General features: G+C 41.5%; 1 protein-coding gene across 1 annotated transcript in view; it reads right to left on the bottom strand.

The window, feature by feature from the left end:
* Positions 1-2,447: 2,447 nt before the first annotated feature.
* Positions 2,448-18,830, bottom strand: part of HS1BP3 (HCLS1 binding protein 3) — a 55,974-nt gene continuing 39,591 nt past the window's right edge. Inside the window, exons 5-7 of the mRNA XM_066314733.1 lie at positions 13,991-14,142; positions 13,341-13,476; positions 2,448-4,197 (exon numbers count right to left, since the gene is read on the bottom strand). Coding sequence (XP_066170830.1) covers positions 3,969-4,197; positions 13,341-13,476; positions 13,991-14,142 — 517 coding nt within the window. The 3' untranslated portion in view covers positions 2,448-3,968. The remainder of the gene's footprint in view (positions 4,198-13,340; positions 13,477-13,990; positions 14,143-18,830) is intronic.

Genomic DNA, 18,830 nt, shown 5'->3' with positions numbered 1-18,830 from the left:
AGTATGTTCTGTTCTCTCAGTCACCAAATCCTCCCTGAGTGACTCATTCCATGTGAGTTTTGCATTAGCCCAGAGTACTATTCCTTACAACAACCAAAAGCAAATCACTCTAGGGAAGTATGACAATATTTGGCTGTTGAGTATTCTCCTTGTTTCCAGTAACTTGTAGCTCAAGGACTTTCCAAGCCCTGAGTGGCATAACCATCAACTGATTTCTCTTCCATGAATCTAACTGGTGTCTCCTTGACCCGATATAAATTTTAAGCATCCATAACATCTTGGTATGAATAAAACTTAGTCTCTAAATATCCAGAACTAATCAATCGTCTAAGCAGCTTTATTGACTTCTGAACTCTCACAGCAGCACTTAATTTGACAATTAATTTAATTTACCACCTTCCCATGTGAGTATCTTTTCTCAAACTAGTGCACAAGATTTTCCCATCACTTGAATTCTTCATTAGGTTCAACACATGACATGAAATAACAATATGCAGGAGGGTTTAAAGGAAGATGAGTGATATGGTGAAGGCTGAAAAAAAATGGATCAGGAGGGTTTAAAGATGAATTAAGGAAGAAATGGGCACAATACAGAAAGCGAGTGACTTAATTTACTCCAGTTGTTGATGTTGTGATGAAAAGTGTGAATATAGATACAAAAATATAGATAAAACTTCACAGTAAAAGCCTTCTCTCTTCTTGACCCACACATGTTTAAACTGTCACAATGTGTGATCACTTCAGTTGAGATGAAATGTGGTTGATGCATACACACAAAAAGATTCAAGAATCCTTGATGAATTTGTGACAGTCCCATTTTTAAGTGAAACATCAGTGCTTTCTGTTCCTCAGTATTAAATCTAACAACCTCAGGGATTGCTCCTTTACAGTAGGCAATGCCTTAGTGGCCCATGAGCATGCTGGATTTTCATGACTTGTATTCTGCTGTAGCCAGCTCAGCTTCTTTTCAGAAGCTGACATCTGGGCAAAAATTAGCAGAAGTATCAGTTTCAAGTAATATATTGTTTTACAACTCAACCCAAATTATCACTGACAGAACTAGACCTTAGGTGCTACATGGGAATCAGCTTTCCTAAAAATTCACCAACTGAGCAGATGACCCACAACTCATCTGTGAAATACTCAGCTTGGTGAAATAATTTGTTTAACTGTGACCAAATAATGAAGTATACAGTGTTAGTTGTCAATTAGTGCTGTACCACAGAGCAAGCAGAAGGTTATGCAATACAAGAAGCTGCTTATAAGGCAATAAGGATACCTATTATGAATTCTAACTAACCTCCCCATCTTTTTTAAGGATTTAAATATAACTCTTCCTTGTCAAATCTCTTGATGAACTCTATTACTGATGTTGGAAGGTGATGACTGTCAGCCAAAAACTACATTAGAGTCCATAATTGAATTTCAAGAGTTGTCAAGAGCAGGCTAATCAAATAGCTGCTACTAGAAATAAAATACGAAAGAAAGAAAAAAAAAAAAAAAAAAAGAAAGTTCTCTTCTGGCAGGATGCAAAGTATGTTGTATAGTTTCCCTATGTCATTTCTAATAGTATGTTCAATTTTTTCTGGGCTACCTTTGTCTGACATTCTGCTCTTGTGTAATAATGATTCATTATATGTAATGTATTCAATGACTGTAACTCACCTCTTAGTGCCCAAAAATATGACTGCAGTTAGACATTTGCATTGTAAAACAAAAGCATAACACCAGGGTTTATGAAGAATCCTTTTGTATTAGTTTCTTGACAGGAGATTTCTTTTTCTGAAGTAAAATACTGACCTCAAAATAATCTTAAAAATCTAGCACAGGAAACAATTAACAGCTCTTCCTTCCCTGTGCTTAGGTAATTTGACAATTTTAGGGACAGCTGGGGGGCAAAATATTCCTTGGCCATTTAAGGAGGGTGAAGAACTGCACTCACTCCACTACTGATCATTAAATCCATGGCCTGCAGTTTTGAAGTTTTAGCAGTGTTCAGGCTGTGTGATGGGCTGTGGTCCAAAAATACAGAAATGCAAGCAGTGTCCCCAAACAGGGCTGAGTAAAATGGAGATGATGCTCTCTGAGCCCTCAGTTAAATATAGTGGTTAGGGTTAGGGAGTGCAACAGGAAGACTGCTCTGAATTAATTTTTCCTGCCTGCTATTCCCTGCATGTTCTTGGGCAAGGCATTTATTTTCTCCTCACTGCTTTTATTCACCTTTTTATTCCTATAATTGCACCAGGACACTGAGGGGACAGACAGGATGAGGTAGTACCTTTGGTTCTGCTTTTAGCTGCTCTCAAAGGAAATATGAGCACAGCTACATTTCTGGTTTCATAGTTATTTACACTTTAACACCATATAGCACTCCTCCTCAGCTAGATGGAATTGATTCTTTGCTGCTACTGTACAACCTAGAGAACAACAGCAAGAACAAGAACACCTGGGGGTTAGCAAAATGTTTTATTACAGCAAAACATAACATTATATTTTATCTGTCCCATCAAAGCAAAATACCTTTATAGTATTTCCCACTGACTTAAAAAGGAAATGCTAATAGAAATAATTTCATTATTAAAAATATATAATGCTTTCTATTTATTTTGTTCTATATTAGAAAGGCAAATAGTGAGATGATGATATGGCTTAAATATATTAAAATTTTCCCTCTAGGGAGCTTGTCTTCATCTCTAGCTAGGCCACACATGGAATGAATTCAGGAATCTCTCCATGACAGCAGGTATCAACCCACATTAGGTGTAAATTTGGTATCTTCAACCAGAGTGTCTGAGTTTGGCAAGAGGAGGGAAAGTCTTGGATACCTATTCTACAACGTTTTTCTTTTCCTGCCTATTAAAATTTCTTCAGTGTATTTTCTCCCTGTTTTTTCCCTCTAGATAATGCAAAGTTTGTCTTCCCTTATTTTAACCACTGCATGGTAAAGAACAGACCACCATCTTATCACACAAACTCCATCTAGCTTAGTGGCTAGTTCCAAACTCCACGGCTGGTTCTTGAAAATTCTGGGAGAAGTGAAGGAATAAGAGAGAAAGAGTGACTCCAGAGAGCAATTCAGACTTCCTCCATTGATACACCTGCACTGAATGGAGAAACTGATACACCTGCACCTGACCTCCTGAAGAAATCTCTCTCTCCACTAACTACAGTGGAAGCCCAGCAAGACTTGGCTGGAAAAAAATTAGCTCTTGTGAAAGTGGAGTTCACAGGAGTCCTACACATCCAAATCTCCTAAGCACTGCAGCAACCTCCATCTGTGTCTGGAGAGTGTTCTTAGCCACCCTCAGTCCTCTGCTATTCTTCCCAGGAATCAGAAATGTATAGTGTGGTCTTTGCAGGCCTGAAGTTCTCTTACAAGTTGGCATTTGTGCAGTAATTAAGGCAGCAGATTGTCAGGCTTAGCTGGGATTTCAGTGTTCCACAGAAAGACAGAGGAACTGTTAACTATGTTTAGCAGTTCCTGTTAAAAAATACCAAAATACCAGTCAGGGAGGAAAGGGCAGATACAAAAAACACACTGGGTAAAAGGAAAATGGCCTTTCCACTGAGCTGAAAAACACTAAGGATGACAAGAACAGCATCCTCTCCTGCTTCAGACCATTTGTTGGACATTATTCACAGTTGCCATGTGTACAACATCCTCACCATTTTCAATTACTTGCCAAAACTGTATGATGTTGATACTAAAATAGCAGTAGACAATCTGTAGTGCTAAATCCTTGTCCACATTTCCAGCAAAACCCTGAAAATCTAAGGCAACATTACATCACAGCTGCACTGTTTAAAAAACCTCACAGGGAGGTTCTGCTGCTCAAACTTGTTGCTCTCTGTATCCTGGTACATAAATGAGCATTGTGACAGCAGAAACACCTGGTCAATTCTTTTCACTTGAGCTCACTGTGAGGTGGGGCCAAGAAGGCACCATCAGGTTTTAAAAATACATACGTTCAAAAAAGACTGGTATCCTGGTTGTTGATAGATTCATTTTCCTGGATATACTGGAGAATGTCCACTTCAGTCATTGTCTGAATCCTGTTCTCCTTTTGCTTTTCCACTGAAGGCGAATTAGTGCTTCTGGGGGAAACTGCTGGTTTCTGAGGCAGAGGTGGTTTTGGTGGGACCTTAGGTTTTGGTTTGGAGGTAACCTCTAAGAGTTTCTCAAAATCATCTTCAACTCTGGAATGAAAAGAAAACATCAGTAACATCCTGGGAAATTTCTGAATTGCTTTTTGTTTAGTAAGAAAATGCCATCTTTCAAAACAAAATTTCCTGCAGGAAAGGACCTACTCTGATAAATTTCTCTCTCCATAGAACTTTCCATAAGAACCATCTTTTTTATAATGTGGCCTTTCAGTTCTCACAAGTTAACTCATACAAGTTAATTTTACAGCATGTTTTCAAATGTCTCAATTAAAGGCCAAAACCACCAAACTTTATTTTAGTTTGGGAAACAAATGTTTTTGATTTGTGACAGGATGCTTTGCTTCCCCATAAATTTTCATGGGAAAGCAAAATTATCCACATTTAACTCTGTTTTCTCTTCATCCCTATCACCCAAACCTGAGACTGAGCATCCCCATGCTCAATCATGAGAAACTGTAAACACTAATGGATTTAAAAATTTTGTGTTCATATTTGGTTCCAGGACACTGGAGAAGTTTTTCAGTCTGTGACCATATACAACAACTCTTTTTGGTGATAATTTGCTTCTGATTCCTACTGAAATAACCCAGAACACCTCGAACAGTTCAGGGTATATTCTACCTGCATTATTGACCTTATCAGATACGCAGCAGACTGTGTGCCCCCAACTCTGTTCCCACATGAGCTGTTAAAAGATTTTAAGAGAGCCCTTATCAGAGGTTATCTTGTGACTCCAAGAGCTGTGTGCCTTTGGAAAGTCAAAATACAGAGTAACTAAAGAGAAGGATGTTTTCCAGCGGCTCTACTCACTAGAACAGGGTATGGTAGTGGAGTCTGAGGAAGATACCTTTTTAGTTTCTTCTCCATTACCCGTAGGTAGGCAGTCCCTGGAGCATGAATCAATCATTTCATGTCATGTATTTTTTGGTTCTTCCTCTCATTTGCCTTTTGTAGTTAGAGTAATGGGATCATTGAATACCCTGAGCTGGAAGGGTCCCATCAGGATCATCAAGTCCAACTCCTGGTCCTGCACAGGACATCCCAAGTGTCACACCACGTGCCTGAGAGCATTGTCCAAATGCTCCTTGAGCTCTGTCAGGCTGGTGCTGTGACGACTGCCCTGGGGAGCTGTTCCAGTGCCCAAACACCCTCTGGGTGAAAAATCTTTTCCTAATATCCAGCTTATATCCTCCTCAATACGAGGAAATGAGGCATCTTGTGGGGTTACCCAGACCACTGTGAAACCCCTGGGATAATTTCTGTTTCCTAGATGTGACAGTGATTCCTCCCTTTCTCTCTTAGTTCACCAGTTGCCTTAGGAGAGGTACTGTAAATGCCTCTACCACACAGCAGTACAACTGGTGGGGCTTTCTGCAGTAAAAAGTAAAGCTGAGCTTTTCCATAATTTGGGAAGCAACTGATAAGGCATCTGTCCAGGACGACCAAGAATATGATCAAAGAACCAACATCTCTGAGACATTCCTCCATCCCCAGTGAATATTAAAATGTTAATCTAAATGTTAAAACCACAGGTATTTTAAAGAGCTACAGCCTCCTCAAGCTAAGGATCCCACTACTACTAAGATAAACTGCATGATTTCAAGGGTTTCTTTTTTGTGTTCACCCTTATTAAAACCTGTGAGTACAACAGTACTGCCCAGGCTGATACAAACTACACCCACCATGAACTGGCCATGAAGTCAATAAGGATTAGCCTAAATTTTCTGATGTAGAGACAGTTGGAACTCTTTAAGGTAAAACCATTCCTGAAGTCAGACAGATCTTCCTGTGACTCCCAAATGGAAACTAAAAAGAATCACTTTTAACCAAGGCTACTCTTGTGAAATCAATGGCATGAACATTGATATCTAAAACTAGGGGACACCTGAACCAACTGATGGACAGAGCCATTCACTGCCTCAGAGTTCTGCACCTTGAACTCTACCTGTGGTATTCCAACAGGCAGAGCATCAACTTTTATCCTCAAAGTAAATCTGAAGATTATATTCCCTAATTTAGATAACATTTCTGACGTCTTTTATTTTCCATGATTCCTTGTGCGTGACATATCCTACTTAACTTACAAAACACACTCAGTGTATTTCTGAATTCCTAGTCTACAAAGAAATTTATTTAATTTAAGTCCAGGCCTTTCATTTGTTGTAAACTCTGATATCCAAGAGGTATCACACCTGTGATCACATTGCCAAGACATGTTCTTGTTCTCTTTGCTGGGTAATAAACAAAACTTGTTAGGGCTGGTATTTCTGAAGCCTCCCTTCTCGGCACAAACAAAGAGTGAATGAATCAGTGTCCATGCCATAAAGTTTTAGTCTTAAATAACAGGAAACATAATAAGCAGAGGAACAATACACAAAATACATGGAGATCATATGGAGGAAGCAGGATTTTGAACTAGGTGCACTACCCAGAAAAGGCCAGCAGTAAATACAGCTTACTAAACTGGTATGATGGTACAACTTCCTCAGTTCTCTGCTCCAGCTTCTGTGCTAATCACAGCAACAAAACCACTCATCACAACCAAAAAAATACCCCCAAAAGATCCAGTCCAGTAGGCTGTGGGAGTCTTTAGGGGGTGGAGATTTGTTGTTCTGTTCTTAAGCCAAAGAATCTGCAGAAGTCTAGAAGCTGATGATGTAATTTCCTTTTTCTGTCCTGGATTTTTTCAAGACCTTGGTTAGACAGAAGCTTCAAAGAGAGAACAGAGCAGATAATATGTGGTCTTTGTCTCAAAACCTGCTTTTCAGTGCTACAGTGCTAGGCAAGCTGTTTGATCCACTGCCGTTTGATCATGTGAGACACAACTGTCTTTGCAAAACTAAAGAGGTAAAATGCAAAACGCCTCAGGCAGAGATAGAAACAAGGACTTCTATTTCTTGAAAGCAAATGAATTGTTACAGTGTGTAACTACCACCATATTTAACTCCAGGCTAGGAGGAGGAAGAAAAAATCAAGCAACTATTCTGAAACAAGATTAAAGGAAGAACCTTCCTACCCCATCTTTTTACAGACAATAAGGCACAGAATCCATGTAATTAATCATTCTTTAATTAGTCTCTTTCTTTTTCTGTAAAAGAAAAGCAGCTCCACAATGTTTAAAATTCCTGCCATATTGTTGTGCTGATTCACAGACTCTATTGGTGGAAATTTTCTCTGACAGACAGAGCAATCAAGGCCCTTACTGAAGAAAGGCTGTCACAAAGCCCTTCATGACTGCTGGCATGTGGACTTCCAGACAGTAAACGAGTTCTGACTCAGAGACAGATGCAGCTGCCACAAGAGCATCAACATTTTAAATGCCATTTCTCTGGTCTTTATCCCTTCGATCTGGATCAGATCTTTGGGACAGGAAGACTGTCTGCATGTACAACATGATGGGAACAGTGACCTCAGCTTGCTGGGAATACTTTAATGAGGAGAATTTGTAATGAAAGCAAGAGAAAAAGACTCCCATAATTTGCTGAAGTATCCAAAAGGCTCATGCTTAAAGCTCAGTTGTGCAACTAACTGCAGTTCTTGCAGAACAGACTTTCATCCTTTGCTATCTTAGTATCTTCATTTTGTCTGGTGTTAATTCCAAGTACGAGAGATACCTTAGTGAACCCTTGGGGAATGCTGTAACATCACATCTATAACCTGGGAAAAGAGTTGTGCCCAAAAATGGGCACAAGACTTCAAAGTATCTGTTACCCATCACATCTGCTATGGTCAGGAGGGACAGTGTGATGTCCGGCAAGGCCAAGGGGAGGATTCCTGGAGTTAACCCCAGGAATGCCAAGCACTGGGGGCCATGAAGGAAGTCTCTCTTCGCCTGTTTCAGCTTTCCTCTGCATTCCATTACAGGTAAATTCACAGCAGTATTTTAAACAGGGCCAGGAAATATGTCTGGACACTGGAATGTGACAGTCTGTATCATTTAAATGCTACAAGAACCACTGGCATGGCTTTGGTCTGGGACAGATTAGCCCTCCTCCAAAAAACAGCCCAAGTCGTAGCTGGTGTGGGACAGGGACCATTCCCTGGAGGCAACTGCACACAGGCCCCTTGTTCTTCAGCTGCAGAGTCCAACAGCAGGGATGCAGCCCAGGGTGCTGCCTGGCCAAGTGCCAGGGAACAGGCTCATTAGTGCAGGTAAGTGCCACAAGAAGCCCTCTGAGGAAATCAGCCTGCTGGTTACATCGCCCACCTAGGAAATGAAAAAAGTCAATTTTCCAAGCTGAAAAAGCTGAGACCTCTCTCTCCTGCCTCTCTAGGAAGTTCCCCAGTCACCAGCCAAAGGCACAGCTGGGGCAGGGGAGAGCAGGCAGCCTCTGCCCCTTGGGCTGACGATGTCTGTCAAAAATGCAAACAACTTGGGGCAAGATGGTTGAAATCTGGTGGGTCTCAAGCCCAGCAAAAGCATTTCTTGCTACTAGGACTCCACATCACCTCTGTACATTATTTTACACAACTTGTTTATGTTCCTAGAGGTGGGGCAAGGATTAATGTTTCTGGTCTAGCAAAAAAGTTTTGTTTTGTTGGCAAGTTTACTTTATAACTTTTCTAATGCCTGTAAGTAGCACCCTGATACATCGTAAGAATTAAATAAATAAATTCTTGAAAACTGTCACAGAAGAATTTGTTTTTCTATAACCTACTGCAGTCAAATCAAAGATCTTTCCCCACAGTTCAGTCATAGCAAGCAAGAGAAACTGCCCTGGAGAGGTCAGGAAATTCCTGACTCAATTATCGCAAATTTCTCTTCCACCTGTATGTTGCCCGAATAACTCTCTCCCCAAAGGATCTACATCCAAACTCTCAGGAGATTCTCAAAGCTTTTTTTTTTCCAACTATAGTGCTGTTCTCATGCTCTTAGGACAGTGAGCATTGCTGCTGGAGATGCTGCTCCACATGACTCCTGGATAGGTTGAAGACGTGTTACCCTCTGAATTCAGCATCTGCTAATGCCTGCTGAAAGAAGAATACACAAACTTTTTCTGCTTCAAGGGTGGTAAGAGTTCCTTGACAAACCTGAAGCTGACAAACCTGCTCAATAAACTCCATGTACTGAATGGTGTCTGGGGTGCAGTTTCACAAATAGCCTCAGCCTAAAAAAGTATAATGCTCCTGGAAAGGGTTATCAGTGTAATCCTAAAAAGGAACACACCAGATCTGCCATCACAGGGCAGTAGAACTGGGATCCTGCTGGTGACACGTTTTTTCAGCACTGGAAAAAGACAAATGTGCTAACAGCTGCTTCCTTCCATCTCAGCTCCCTGTTCATTATCAAAGGTGAAGCTAATTAAATCTCTCCTAAAAGGCTGCTCAGACAGCTGTGATAATTTTTTCAGGCTAGGATGTGTAATTATTTATGTAATTCTGTGGGCACACAGAGCTGCTGCAACATTCACAGGATCAATTCCAGCATTGGTTTTCCACAAAAACCTGATCACACCAGGCAGGCATGATTGAGATTAATTAGGCAGAAGAGTGCATGCCTGCAGGGCTATGGTTTCATTGGCATCATGGAGACATGGTGGGATGGGTCCTGGGACTGGAGTGTTGAAATGGAAGGATACAGGCTCTTTAGTAAGGGGACAGGCAGGGGATGTAAGGAGGGACTGTCACTCTATGCCAATGACCAGCTGGAGGGCACAGAGCTCAGCCATGAGCCTCAGGTGAGAAGCCATCCAAGAACTCAAGGGTCAGGATTAAAGGGAAGGCAAGGACAAGTGACATTATAGTGGAGGTCTGCTACAAGCCACCTGACCAGGAAGAGTGAAAGGATAAGGCACTCTACAAACAGGAGCAGCTTCACATTCACAAACCTTGGTCCTCACAGAGGACTTCGACCACCCCAGTATCTGCTGGAAGGACAGCCAGCAGGGCTAAAGCAATCCAGGAGGTCCCTCGAATGCGTGGAGGCCAATTCACTTCTCCAAGTAACAAAGGAGCCAACAGGGAGAGATGCTGTGCAGGACCTTGTTCTCACTAGCAAGGGGGGACTGGTGGGCAGCTGGGCTGCAGTGACCATGAAATGGTGGAGTTTGAGTCTCTCATGGCAGTGAAGCGGGTGCTCAGCAAACCCAGTACCCTGGATTTCAGGAGAGCAGACTGGCCTCTTCAGGAATGTGCTTTGTAGAGTCCCATGGAATAGAGCCCATGAAATCTCCCATTGCACTTCCAATGCAACTGGCTCTTCACAATGCTCTGCATTTATTAATGTAAAGTTGGTGATTCTATTTAAAACAGTAATTCTCATTTCATATGAGCAAGTATCCACAGAGAGCACAGTCTTCAGTTTGCAATGAGAACGTTTATCAGATTCTCTTCTCCCTCATGTTGTGACAAGCACAGCCCACGCACATTTTGCAGACTCATTTGTCTCCTTAACAGCCTCTCTCTGCCTTAAGAGTTACAGCCACTGCTGAAGATTCACTGCTGTGCTGACACTGCTGTGGTGCTACTGCTGCTACAACCACTCAGTTACAATAAAGATCACAAAGGATTTGGTTGCTCCTGTGTTCTGCTCTGAACATTATCTCCTTCCCATTCTCCTTAAGGAAGAAGGTTCTGCCCTCCTCTGCCTCAGGCAGCTCTCTTCTAACTCTGCCCATGATTCACAGTGAGTCAGACATTTCTCAGATCTACCACACACATGTGAGCAGATCCTGAGGTACATGTGAATGTTCACTACACCAGTGAAGAGCTTCCACATCTGCATTATTCAGCTACTCCATTGGAGTGCAGTGAACACATCCAGGTTTCTGTATGTGTTTCTGTGCAGGTCTGTCTGCACACAGACCTGCTGGTGCATCATATCTCAGGACAGTCCTAGATCTTAACAAAATGTGTCCAGGCAAACTTTTGGTATAAACAACTATGCCGAAGAGACCGAGATGTTTCCATTTCCATTTCTAATAGTATATCCAGCTCTAGCCTGCTAAAGAAATGGGTTGTCACAGCTCCTCCTCTCATCTGAGTGCTGGGGAGAGATTTCTTCAGTCCTTTTGGTGAAGGAGAGTAATCGTCAAAACATACAGGGCAAAGGCAAGACTTATTCTTAGGCCTCAACATGAGCTCAAGCTCTCATGCCAGGGAGATTGCAGACTTCAGCTTATGCTGAACATTTTCTCACCACAAAGGGTCACTGCCTGGAAAAGAGACTGTGGTACTGCCCTGCAAGAACATTCAACACCAGTTTGGTGGGAATGGAAGGCGGGAGAGGATTCCAGTGCGCCTCTACATTTATGGGACCTGACTGTTCTGCTGAGGCTTCCAGCTGAACAGGAAACAAAGTGCACTTTGCCCTGCCACTGGAGAAAGGTCAGATATGGGATTTCAGGTGACTGCAGTGAATTTGCATAGAGGGAAGGTGAAGTGTTGCATTAGGTTAAAACAGCACTGCCACTCCTCCTCCCCTCTTGGACAGCAGCTTCTCCTTTACCCTCAGCTTCCTTGCCTTGAGTTCACCAGCCCTCTACAATGTGCAGGTTAACACCATGAACTGGGTTTACCAGGAGAATTTCAGAGTGTTAGGCACCTGAACAGATCAACAGATCCTGACCTATCTGCCTACAGCTCTTCCACAGCCATGAGTTGCCTCTGGATTCCCAAAGCAACTTTCCCACTGGACCATTTGGCAAGATTTTCTGCTCCATTACATGAATTCATTTCCAACTGGATCTGGATGACTTATCAACTATTGGAAGCATTGAGACAAATCAGGAATAAAGGAAAACTACTGGAATTTAAAAGAGATAAAATCTTTTCCCATGGGCTCCCATAACCATCTGGCTATGCTGCTGTTGTTGATAATCCCAAACTAGTCTGAAAGCATGGTCTATTGGTCTCAGAGCAGACCTCAGAGACCTTTCCCTAAACATATATAATCCAAAAGACATTAATACGACAGATGGAGAAGTTCTCTCCAGTGGATAAAATTGCAAGGACTGCACTGGGACAGGCCCTTCTCCTCTAGTTATATGAACAGGATCAAATACTGGACGCTGAGATCACTAGCAGACTAGAAAATATTGCAAGCACACGTGTGTTTGCTCCCAGTATACCACAGCATGAAATCAGGTCATGTCCTGCATGAAAAGCTTCTATAAATATCAGGTGGGCTGTCAGGGTGTAATGCAAGATGGCACCCAGCCCAATTTCATCTTTCTTTAAAGTCAGGTATTACTGCTAAGATAGCCAGCACTTTTCCATGTGTAGAAAGCAACAGCTGCAAAATTACCTGATTCAAGAGAGGTTTGAAACCACACACAGAGTCTCTCTCCTGGGTTTAGTACTGGCTGTGGAAATCATACATCCTAAGAGGAACTGGTTGACGCAAATTAGCACTGGAAGCAGGCTGGCCTCATCATTCAGATGCCAGCTTGAGACCCGGAAGGAATGAATTTGACTCATTACTGCAGCAGATTCCCTGTGTCTCTCCAAGCATTGGCTGTTCCCTGCTTGATCTCTTGAGGATTATCAGTGCAGGCAAACCAGCCCTGTGAGAAAGACGTCAGGGATAAATGCATTATGTGCTGATGTGTTCCAGGGCTACACTATCAAGGGAGAAGTGATATATTATACCCTCTGCAACTCTGAGCTTCAGCCCTCCTTCCCACTAGATTAAAAATTAAATGCAGAGTGATAAAGAGTCCTTTACAGCTGTGGAGGTATGCACAGGATCTCTCCTGGAAATATGCATGGAACTCTGTGAGCCATCAGCATGGAAATCATTTTCCTGTGGCAAGAGCTCCTGATTTCAGGTCCCTGAAGCTAACTGCTCTTTATCTCTAGGTTTTTTTCTCCACTTTTTTCCCTACAGTGGAGGTCAGGTTCCTTGTGGATTGTTTGCAGAAAGCAAAAGTGTCATGTTAGAAAATAAGAACAAGATAGCACACCTTGGGCCTTCAACACCCTTCCTTTGAAGTCACAGAATAATTCCTTGCACCTCACCTTTCCTAAAGGGTCTTCCTAATTTCCTATTTAATGTGTTTCATGTCCAAGCTCCATAACACACATCTTACATTTTACTTGTCAATACAAGTATTGATTCACAGTTTGTGTTCTGACTATTCAAGCTTTGTCCCCAAATTCATCTTTTTCAAGATCTAAGTAACATCTCAGACCACCTTCATCCCTCATTCCAAAGACAGATTTCAGATGATGAGTACCTGAGCAGTTCCTCAGTGTCCTCCTCAGGATCCCTGCTCAGCACATACTTGCTGTGCTCACAGGCAGCTGGCAGCAGCAGTGAGTCACCCAGCTTCACCACCCCACCGAGGTCTGGGTCTTCAAATAACTTCAGATCTAGAAAGGGGAATCAGAAGCTGCTGTATTTAAATCATGATAACACAATAAATCATGTAACACAATGCCTGCACTAACACTAATTAGTAAATCCAGCTAGTTTAGTTGAAAAAACAGATAATATAGACAAGTCTTGGTTTTTTCCAAAGATTTCCAGTCCATAAAGTGCAGTGATACTCTGCACTCTAAGGACTTGGTAAATCTGCTTTTTCCTTGCACTCAAAGTAGGTCACATTACTCTTGTTAGTGTGGCCTGAATGACTGTGGGACATCCAGCTCCCACAGAACTCAATATCCCAGTTCAAAATGTTTACAGAGAACAGCTGTGGGAGCTACACTTTCATTTGTTCTTTCTGAATGATTCTAGATGATTCTGCTAAGTTGAAGATTTGCCTTAACATTTCCAAGTCATTATTTAGCCTGTATACTATGCATCACTAGAATTTAAAGGCTCAGTTATACATATGCTTTAGACAAAACAATCTGTGTATATACAAATATTGAACAGATTTACTCTCTTTCATCTTTCTTCTGGGACTGATTGATAAGAAATCTTTTCCTGGGCCAAAGAGTCCTTCATTTGGATCCACCTCCTCTTCAAAAATGGTTAATTTGGGCTTCTCTTCCTTGGCAGGAGGAGCAGGTGCCTTCTTTGCTTTTTTAGTTCTAAAAGGTAAGAGAAAAGAAAGTTAGCTGCAACTCTTCATTTAACAAGCAAGATTTATGGCTAGAAAGTCTCATAAGCTGAAAATGGTGGGAGGCTAGGAAAGGTTTAGACAAAGGTACACAGGCATCTGTTAATTGCTGGCAGGAATGAGATACTGAGCTGGAGGGACTGTTGGTCTGGCATTCCCTAGCTGGACCCATGTTTTGTATTCTTAATATCTGTCAAGGACCCCAGTGGCAAAAGCAGAGCTAACAATGCTGTACTGTGCAAAGTACTACTCAGAAACATTTAAGCAGTTTTACTCCTCCCACACATAAAGCTTAAAAGAAGAAAGATCAGTTCCAGCAACACTGAGACAGACAGAAAAGGATGGCTTGAAATACAAAGTGCAAGGTTATCCACTGCACTGATCCCTTTGGCTCCATTTCCTTGCCAGTTCCTCTTCTTAAAGGTATAAGATATTAATATAATATAATATAATATAATATAATATAATATAATATAATATAATATAATATAATATGATATGATATATGATACAATATATATAATATAGTATATATAATATACTATATATAATATATATAAAGGTATTAGATAATTTCCTCATTTGCACACAGCTTAAACAAAGGGAGTTGACTCCCAAGAGCAGAGTGAAAAGCACCTGCCTCTTGCTGTCATACCCAGGATTCACATTCCACCAGCTGAAGCTAAAGGCAGCTTTCACAACAAGGCACCTTGAGGTATAAGGCAAACCAGATGGCACAGAAAAGAAAACTTACAGGATAAAAACCTTTGAGTGAAAAGTCCAATTCAAACTAGGCTGAAAGAGAAGCATTCCCTAGGACAGCATGCCCTTCCAAAATAATTGCCATATTTCAGAGATCTTTAATCTCAGCAGTCCTGGACCAGCAATTTCCAAGGTAGCCCCCTGAGTGCCTCTTCCAATGGAAGATCTGATGCTCTCCTCTGCAGAGAGCAGGTCAGGTTTCAGCCTAGAGCAAACTCAATTATCAGCACTTAACATGCCATAGTCATCAAAAACTAAGAACAAGGTCAAAAGATTAGACACACATTCCAACTACATTAAAGAGTCTTGTAAGATCCTCTTCCAATTACAGCTGCACACAAAAGCCGAGTTCAGTTACTTCCAGTTATTTTCACAAGTTTATTATCAACAAACTGGAACTCATGCATGGTATTACCTTGCTACCACCACGTTGTGGTAAATGCAGCCAAAGAGCAAGCCCCATGCAGAACTTAAATATTGTTTTATTTGGAAATATACTCTATTTCAAACTCTAAAGGTATCTGCAGGTGTCAGCAACTACTATTACGACAAACCCCTTAATTTTAAAGCAGAAGAAACGTTAATTAATTTCTCTTTTTTTGCATTCATATTCATTAGGGATACTTGAGTAACTTCTGAATTTGAGCTATTTTTGAAAGCGCAGCTCCAAGGAACTGCTTCCAACTGAAGGATTTGTAGAAGCATTCCAAAAGGAAGCATTCCCAAACCTGTCAAAATCTGAAGTTATAATATGTATAGGCAGCTTTCCCCAGGATATCTACACAAACTCAAATTCATTGCTTTATTAACTGTAGTAAGGGATCTATCACTCAAATGAGGCCAAGTATTAAACGAAAGGGTGAAACAAATAACAACAAAACCAGAAGAACAGTAGGACCTAGTCCTTCAGAGCTGACAAAATGATTAAAAAATTACTAAACACAAATTAATCTGATCTACTAGGGAAGAAGCAATCTTCATTTGCATAATTAACACCTCACTCAGTATTCTTTGAGAGGTGAATGACAATATAGGCGAGGATTTGCCAACCTACAGAATGCCTAAAGTCTTTGACAAGACCCTTTGTCCATTTAGAGAATTACAACAGCTGTCTTGATGCATAAGGGCCCATCATGGCAGAGGTAATTATATACAGAGCCAGTACACTGTCAAGCAACAGGTACCCACCTCAGTGAAGTTAGCAAGGACTTTACTCTTAGCTCATGTATTTGCAGTAAACAATACTAGAATGGTAGGAAACACCGATGAAAGGAAGAGAATCGTAAAAAGTGTCATAAGAATAGCATATAAAACAGAAATAATGGAACTGAAAGGTCCTGGTAACAACCTTCTGTGTAGTCTGGCCACCAAACCAGCCCAGTGACATGGGGTCACTTTCTGTTTGGCCAGGGGACTCCACTGGCAGCTACTGGCACGGGGCCAGACTCACTTGGTTTGACTGGTACCCGTAGCAACACGAGGAAGTTGTTTTTATACCTTCAAGTTGTTTCCCCTCACTACCCTTCTAAGGAAGCCACTGTTGGACTGCCAAGTAATTCCAGTATATCCATACAGGGACAGTGTTGAGATCAGTCCCTAAGTGGGAAACAGGATTCCCACAGTTCTGTATTTAGCTGTGCCAGTCCAGACTGCAGTGCTGAGCAGAGGGGGGGTGTGAGAAGTTTCAGAGACTGTCTGAAGTTCTGCAGCTGGCCTGAGTGTGCATCTGCCTGCCCACCCATCCCCTCTCTGTATATTGGTGCTACCTCCCCATAAGCAGGGCCCAGGGACTCTGCTGGAGCTGAGCTGATTGTGCAGCCCCAAGCTGGCAGGAACGCAGAGGAGAAGCTGCAAGGACAGCTAATTCGATGATCATGATGTACGAGGGGGCAGTAAACTCGTGTAGGAACGTAAAGTCTTTGGGGAAGACAGCAATGAAGGAACATTAAGTCTTCCAAAGTATTACTGTACTCAAACCCTGCACTTCATTAGCACCTTCTTCATACATCATGCTCACAATCTTGGCATCTGGCATTTTGAAACTACCAGCATCCAGCTGGCAGAAGATGACCCGTGTTATTGCTATTTCCCCATCTATGAAACAAGTGAACTTTTGGAACATCACTCTAGTGACTTTTAAAAACTTTAACAAAAACCAAACCAGCCCTAAAGATGAACGTATCGTTTGCTCAGCAGAAACTATTTACCCAGCTGAGCCTACTGACATATACACAGGAAGCACCGTGACAACTCAAATAACGCTCCTGTCTCCTGCTCTGACTAAAAAGGAGCTTCCTAAGTGACTGTACATAAAGACTGGCCCCATGTTAACTGACATGGAGACCAAAACTGGATGATCAAAATTAAGAATATATGAACCCACCTAGTCAGGCTGCTGGAACACTCAAAAGTCCAGCTGAGCCTCCTGCCTCTCACATGATCCTCAAATCATGCACGAAAATGTCAACAAAACCCTGTATGTGGACACTTTCAAACCTCATTCACTTTGTGAGAACAATTCTCCTGTTACTGTTCACTGATGCAATGTAGGTCACTCATCTGGCAGCCTCCAGGTCTCACTGGCACAGCAGCGATGCACAAGAGCTTTCTGGTCAGCTGTGGAAAACAGCAATGAGGACTAAGATACTCCAAAGTCAGATTTCCAGACCTGTGTGTGATAGCTGTCGGAACACTGGAACTACAGATCCAATGCTAGGTGACACTGGTTTAAATCAGAGGGTGTCTACTGTGCTTTATACAGAGAAGAGTCCTTGTCCTATGTTCACTGCTGGGTTAAAAGTGAGTGTTTTTATGAAGAGCATGTGTAACCTCTGCACACAAGCAGAAGTTTTCAGGTGTTATTCTGCAAATATGACCATCTCTTTTTTTATACAAATAAGATTATGCTTCAGAAAATAAGTGTTACAGTAATATTAAAAAAATACTTATCCAGAATATACATACTCAACTACTAGGAATCCATGGACTTTTACAAGGGAAGAGCTCACTAATATAAATGGACATCCCAACTCCCACAAATCTAAGTTCAGGCTTGAACAAAACAGCTATAGCTAGAATAGCAGCATTATCAGCACATCTTCTTGAAAACCACATCTGAAAAACAAAGATCCTATACACCAGTTTGTGCAGAAAACAAAATGTCATCTGCTGCTTTCTTTTCACTCAACAGTGCCCATTTTCCAGAGCTGCCTGATAATAACAGACATGACAAAAGGGCTCATTCTCAGTCCCTCTGGCCAAGGGATGGCCAATGGAAATTCAAAGCCCATCAGCTCACACAGCCTCATTCCTAAGCATTAAGCCACCATGACAAGTTCTGGCTGCAGTGATACTTTACCTCACACAGCAATCTTTTTTTTTTTTTCTTGTAGACATCATGCTATTTTCCAGTATTTTAAATGGCTTTGGCATGTCCCAAAGTAAGATAATGTGTGGAATGATAGAATAAATCTCCAATTAGAAATCATTTGAGACAAGAGTATTCAGTTGCGAAGTTTGTCTGCTGCAGTTCTGAGATTAGGTCAGCCTTGGATTATTGTTCCAGCAGAGCAACAGATGGAAAGAAAGCCTGAAGGAACACATTTTCACGAGTTCAGCTCCCATCCAGGGACCTGCTTTTGTGGAGAGATTTTTCTGAAGGGTACAGAACTCAAGAGTACCTGTTCTTCCTAAACAAAGGCAAGCTGTTTATAATCTGTCCTCAAGTTTTCTGATCATATCTTTTTCTAATGTAATTTGAAAGCAGATGAGAACACCACAGATGGACAACTTTTGTTTAGTACACAGATCATTAGCAATAATCATAATGCAGAAACATTTCCCAAAATATTTTCAACTAAATAACTAATAAAACACTCAAGCACTCATAAGCCTGGC

The sequence above is a fragment of the Sylvia atricapilla genome, chromosome 3 (assembly GCF_009819655.1).
Source record: "Sylvia atricapilla isolate bSylAtr1 chromosome 3, bSylAtr1.pri, whole genome shotgun sequence".
Taxonomy (NCBI): domain Eukaryota; kingdom Metazoa; phylum Chordata; class Aves; order Passeriformes; family Sylviidae; genus Sylvia; species Sylvia atricapilla.
The sequence above is the reverse complement of the archived record's forward strand: the minus strand, read 5'-3'. Positions and strand labels throughout refer to the sequence as shown.